We start from the raw sequence: 6,229 nt of genomic DNA on the forward strand, positions 1-6,229 counted from the left end.
TTAGAGTAACAGAAATACACAGAGAAGGGTGTGAGGCAAAGAACTGGCACAACCATCCCTGACAAGCCAAGCCTCAGAGGATGGCAAGGCTGCAGCTCTCGGGGGTACACAGGGGTATGTGCTTGTGTTTGGGGTTTGCCCTCGGTGCCACACCAGCTCCGGGCTGTCCGTGTGTCCCAGCAGGGCTCAGCTTGCCCTCGGTGCCACACCAGCTCCAGGCTGTCCGTGTGTCCCAGCAGGGCTCAGCTTGCCCTCAGTGCCACACCAGCTCCGGGCTGTCCGTGTGTCCGGCAGGGCTCAGCTGTGGGCCTGGGGGCTGCAGCTGTCCGGGATCAGCCCCGGAGCTCTGAGCACGGCCGGCCTTGCTGGGGCATGGCGGGGATGGCAGCAGGGGCATGGTGCCGGGGTGCAGGGTGCCCGCTGAAGGGGGCTGAGCTCATCCCTATAGTTAGTGCTGCTGTGCCATTGTAATCCCGGAGCACAAAGAGCCGGGGGGAGCGGGGCCGCCACCGGACACTCGCCAAGCATCTCTCTGCAGCCCCTGCCTTTCCTAATTAGGCCATGGCCGAGGCTAAAAATGTCCCTGGCTCCTGGCAGCGGCGGAGGGTCCTTTAGAGTCCTTTATATAGCCCTTATCTAGATGTCACTTGAAATCAACCTGGCCTCCACCCTCCCACATCACCCTTCTCCCTCCGGCCACCATGTCGCTGCGGCCTTGGCCTCCATCTCTGCTTTCCCCCGGAGGGTGCCGGGGCTCGGGGCGCTCCCGCAGCTGTCGGGGTGCGGGGGAGCCCGGCCCGCGCGGGGCTTTGTCACCTGGCACGGTGGCGGGGCAAGGGTGACAGCTGCCGCCATGGGGAGGGGACACTGCCGGGGGGGCTGCTCTGGGCACAGGGTGCCCATGCAAGGGAGCACAGCATGGGGATGCAGCGACACTTACGTGATGAGCATGGACTGGTTTTCACGGTCTGCAAGAGAAGGAGCCGGTGTTAAGCAGTGCTGCCGGGTGCCAGGAGCCCGGGTGGCCGGGATGGGGTCCCCCAGGGCAGGGCTTACTGCGGAGCATGTCGTTGTAGGCGTTGTCAGCAATGGAGTAGATGTGCGGCGGGGCCTCCGAGCGCCGCTTGCCCTTGTAGGCTGCCACCACGGGCGCCGTGTACACCGGCAGCCACTTGTAGGGGTTGATGGTGACACAGAAGAGCCCCGAGTAGGTCTGCAGGGAGAAAATGGGTAGATGAGGGATGTCCCAATGTCCCTTGACCTCCCCATCCCAAGGGTGCCGTGGGCTTACGTAGATCATCCAGTGGGAGTAGCGGCGCTTCAGGTTGTAGAGCACAGAGGCCTCGTTGAGGTGTGTCAGCATGGCCATGTCCTCAATCATGTCAAACTTGGGGGGGTTCATGGGCTGCACCTCGTCCTCCTTCACCACCCGTGTCTGTCAGATGAGGGGGACACGTCAGAGGGACCCCAGCCCTCACCGAGCACCCTCTGCCCCAAAACCTGCCAGGTGGGGACAAAACCCTGACAGTCCCGTGCTGGGGACAACCTTGGTCCCTGTGCCTGCTGTCATCCTGGCAGGGCTGCCCAACGTTGTGGGTGACAGCCCCAGGGCAGCCCCAGCAGCACCCAGCCACAAAGCCCAGCTGGGACAAGCACACCCAGCTTGTTCCCTCCTCAGGGAGAGGCTTGAGCCTGAGCTCAGGTTGTGCTGAGCCTGACAGAGGGGTCCGAGTTATTCCCCCAAAATGTGTTTGACACCCCCATCCTGTGTTCTTCTTCCCAGCCTTAAAGCCCATGCCAGCACTGCCTTTTGCTCCAAAGACATCCCTGGTTATTTGGGCAAACAGCTGAAGCCTGTGCTCCATCACTTAAAACTGGATTTATTTAATCCCACGAGACCAAGCACGGGGAAAATATCACATTACATATCTGGCCTGGATGGAGAAGCTGGATTTAGCAAATGGTCTTGTTAATAAAGACTAAATTAAATCTTTCAGAGGTTTATCTTTTTCATGGGTGAAGATGAAGCACGTGGTGTTAAAAGGCACCAGGTGTTAAAAGCAACACAGAAGGATAAAGGAAGGCTTTATGTCTCAAAACTTTCTGCTGGAAATGCTTATCCAGGGAAAGCTGATATAGTTTCTGATTTAGTAAATCCATGACAAATTAATAAAAAGACAGTTTCAAGAGGAAACAGCAAAAAAAGGGTTTGGAAACTGCTCTGTTCTCAGAATTGGAAGGTGTTCTAAATACCAGAAGAAACTTCTAAAATTTATAACTCCTCTATGACAAATTTCACTTTGGAGAGGGCAAATCTCTTTACTTGCTTTCCAAAATTCAGACAAAATATTTTCAAAGCCTTGACACTTTTCAAAGACAATTACATATCTCTTTTTTCACATTTAGCAACAACAAACCGTTCTTAGTGCTATTCTGACTAGAGAAGAAATAGAAATAATAAAGTCTATCATCTACTGCCTGGTGAGGTCCTTGTTCTTTTCCCCAGTTTCACACCAGTGTGCTCTGCAGTTAAATTGCAGGGTCATGAGACTTCCATAGTGAAGAGAGGAATATTAATTAAGCTCATTTGCAGCTAATTGCACTGGATATTATCTTGACAAATACCAGCTGGTCCTTGCTTGTTTTGCCGCGGAAAGCTGGAGCCTCTTCACCCGTCACAGCCTGTCCTCCCATCAGCTCACCCCACTGCAAATCTGGGCTAAAAGGAGCAGGAATTGGCCAGCTGGCCCCTTACCTGTTGTTTCAGGCTGCGGGATGAGCCAGGCACTGATTCAGCATCACAAAGGGCTGTGCTGGGGGTGCTCCCCATCCAGGAGCTGTGCTGAGCCAGCCCCACTGTGCCCTCGGTGTGTCCCGCAGGACACCCACAGGGCTGTGACAGCAACCCCTCGGTGGGAGATGCTGAACTGGTGCCACCCTTGGCAAGGAACCGGCCTACGTGTGCTGACACTGCCGTGTGTGTCCCCCCAGGGCACCACTGATCAGGGTTATCAGCAAGAGCTCATGGCTTCAGACGTGATCCTGTCACACGTATCCCCCTCCACACACACTTGCTCTCCCTTGGAAAAGGAAAGGAATTTGCTTACTTCCTTATCTTTGGTTTCCACAGTGACTTTGCCACCAGAGCTTTCTTTTATTTCCACTTCGATATAGGCTTCTTTCTCATCTGGGATCCAAGCTCGCTTCTTCCCTGGAGGAGATGTGGGGAAAGGAAAGGGAAAGGAAAGGGAAAGGAAAGACAATAGAGGTTGTAATGTAGGAGACCATGTGAAATTGTCAACTGAAAGCCACATAAATGCATTTTGATAATGTGGAAGGACAGTGATTATTCCTTCCTATGTTCTTGGTCATAGGAGCTGGGATTTCTTTGCTTTCTTCATGTTTGGCAGCTTTTTACTTAGGTGGGGTCAACTTCTAGCCTGACAGAAATCTGCTGCCTTGTGTGCCTGCACTCAGACTGTCATGAGAAGAGGACAGTCTGTCGAGAAGAGAAGAGAAGAGAAGAGAAGAGAAGAGGAAACCCTTCTCTTCTGCCAAACTGCAAGGAGCAAGTTGAGCCCTGGATCCCAAGCCATGGATGAGCAGGGTGGCTGGGACAGAGGGGACACCTCCAAAACGAAAGAGCTGCAGAAGGTTTTGTCACCAGTCCCCCAGCCCTCCTGTCCCTCAGGGTCAGGGGAGATGAAGGATCACCTCCACCCACACCTCAGCAAACCAAGGCAAAGTCAAAAACCTGCTTTTCTCACTTGTGAGATCTTCTCACCCTCCAGGATGCTGGGGGTGATGCCTTGAGGAGCAGCACAGGGAGAGGGGCAGGGAGGACTCCTGGGAGAGCCACGGCAGAGAGGCAGGCTCGGGGACAGACCTGAGCTGTGCTGGGCTCGGGGACACACCCGGGCTGTGCTCGGGGACACCTGGGCTGTGCTGGGCTCGGCGACACACCCGGGCTGTGCTCGAGGACACCTGGGCTGTGCTGGGCTCGGGGACACACCGGGCTGTGCTCGGGGACACACCCGGGGTGGGCTCGGCAGCTCGGGGACACACCTGGACTGTGCTCGGGGACACACCGGGCTGTCCTGGGCTCAGGGACACACCTGGGCTGGGCTCAGGGACACACCGGGCTGTGCTCGGGGACACACCCGGGCAGGGCTCGGGGACACACCCGGGCTGGGCTCGGCGACACACCCAGGGTGGGCTCGGCAGCCCGGGGCTCTCTCTTACCGTCGAACGGGACGGTCTGGAGCTTCAGCTGCTCCGTGTAGCTTTTCCGCAGGTACGGAGCAGCCTCCCCAAACTCGCTCATGTCCAGCAGAGACAGCTTGTCCATCTTGGGAGACTCGGCAGCAGCAAAGGAAGAGTGAAAGACACCTGAGCACTGAAAGGAGGGAAGGACAAGGGGTCAGTGCACGGGGAAGGTGCTCACTGCAGGGTTGAGAACCACGAGTGACACGGTCACCAAACAAACTTTTGATTTTCGGGAGTGAGAGAAGACAGGGACAACAATGCTAGCTGATAAAAATTACATTAATGAGACAATTACTGATACTTTGCCTTCTGATGCTGCCATCCCCCCACTGGAAGTCCCAACTGGGTGAGCTGAAATCACTTTGCTGTCAAACTCCACATTCCCACTTTAGGTGAGATTGTCAGTAACAGCCCTTTCCTTGATAAGCTCAGCTAAAACCCATCCCAGCTCTACAGACCCGCCGGAGCCCTGCACAGACCCAGGGCTGTTCTGCTGAGCGATACTGCAGCAAGATAAAAGCATGACTGGGTGTATTACCCCTGGGAAGACCCTTCTAGAAGGCTGCTGTGGCAGCTGCTTGGAAAAGCACTTTTATGACTGTGCTTCTTAATATCTATCTAATGCAGTGCCACCCTGCAAAGCCCTGGAACGCCGCTGCCATCACGGATGGAGCCACAACTTGGCAAAACACAGAGTCCTCAGCAAAAATGCTCATGATCCAGGTCTGTCCCACCCTCCCCTGTGCCAGCAGATCCTCTGGGATCAGCCACCCTGCAGGGGTGAAGCGGGTTAGTACAGGGGACATGCGTGCACACAGACATGCTCTGTATTACTGACCTTGGTGCTAGGACTGAGTGGCTCTGTGCACGCTGCAAAGCCCCTTTTTATTGTGTCTGTCAAGGTCAGAGTGGGAAAAGATATGTCAGAAATTCCCATGTGTCATGTCCACACAGCTCCATTGGTGCTGCTGTCCCACTGCCCGGACAGACACAAAAGGCAAACTTCACTTTTATCTCTCTGCAAATGCAGCCTGGTTATTTTTATTCCTGTATTGTCAGGCGACTACAAAGACAGGGTGAGAGACTGCAGCTTGGGAAGGCAGCACAGCCCTCCCAGCCTGCTCTGCCTGCTCCAGTGAGGAATGAGAGCTTTGCCAGTTCCTCCTGCACCTGAGCACTCAATCCTGCTGTTCCTGCCTCCCACCATGCCAGGGGAGCTGCTGCTTGGTGGGATGTGTGTGGCTGCTGCCTTTTCCAGCTGGAACATCCCAGCTTCTCACTCAGCTCTGCTTTAGCTTCTCCCACACAGACTTTCTGCAAGGGAAGGACCCTGGGGTTTGATCCTCCAGGTTCTGCTCCTGAACCTCACTTTGCCATGGGAGCTGGTTTTGTGGCCAGGCCAAGTTCATAATATCTCAACAGAGAGGTTGTTGGGTTTCCTGCACACCATTTTACCCAGAGGTGCTGTGTACAGCCTGGAGCACACCTCCATCCTGGCAGCACCACCATGGGCTGCCCAAGATGGGAACAGGACACCCTGGGGCCGTGCCAGCTCAAGGGAAAGCCACTTAGCTGCTGGCATCCAAAGTGCAATGAGGTTTTTACCCTGAAGAACCAGGGCCTGTGGCTGCAGGGTTTGATATTTATTCCCCATTCAGCACCTCTTACACCCCAGAGTAACTTGGAGCTGCTGTAGTGGGGGAAACTGAGGCAGGGAGTGGTTAGGGATCAGCTGTGCAGTGCTGTGCCCAGGCTGGATGTGGCACAGGCTCTGTCACAGCCAGAATAGCAGCACCAGAGGCTGCTTTGGGCATGTGGCTTCAGCCTGGGCACACAGCCGAGGGTGCAGAGGGATTTTTGCAGCCCCAGCACCTGCCCTGAATGCAAGACCCAGCCATAGTCAGTCTTTCCATCCAGCACTCAGGGTTGCTGCTACACCCCCCAGTCTGGGTTCCCAGTGCCA

General features: G+C 55.3%; 1 protein-coding gene across 4 annotated transcripts in view; it reads right to left on the reverse strand.

Moving 5' to 3' along the window:
* The window catches only part of MYH7B (myosin heavy chain 7B), a 34,909-nt gene extending 29,673 nt beyond the window's left edge, over positions 1 to 5,236 (reverse strand). For 2 of the 4 annotated variants that reach the window (XM_074553810.1, XM_074553813.1), the window contains exons 1-2: positions 1,057 to 1,168; positions 941 to 968 (exon numbers count right to left, since the gene is read on the reverse strand). Coding sequence is in view for 1 of the 4 variants with exons in the window: in XM_074553814.1 (XP_074409915.1) it covers positions 941 to 968; positions 1,057 to 1,213; positions 1,292 to 1,435; positions 3,108 to 3,211; positions 4,243 to 4,396; positions 5,105 to 5,203 (686 nt within the window). In the remaining 3 variants the exon portion in view is untranslated. Of the gene's footprint in view, positions 1 to 940; positions 1,214 to 1,291; positions 1,436 to 3,107; positions 3,212 to 4,242; positions 4,397 to 5,104 lie in introns of those variants that run through there. The other 2 variants (XM_074553814.1, XM_074553812.1) reach the window with 2 other exon arrangements.
* Between the last annotated feature and the right edge of the window lie 993 nt (positions 5,237 to 6,229).

This window comes from Zonotrichia albicollis, chromosome 17 (genome assembly GCF_047830755.1).
Source record: "Zonotrichia albicollis isolate bZonAlb1 chromosome 17, bZonAlb1.hap1, whole genome shotgun sequence".
Classification (NCBI taxonomy): Eukaryota; Metazoa; Chordata; class Aves; order Passeriformes; family Passerellidae; genus Zonotrichia; species Zonotrichia albicollis.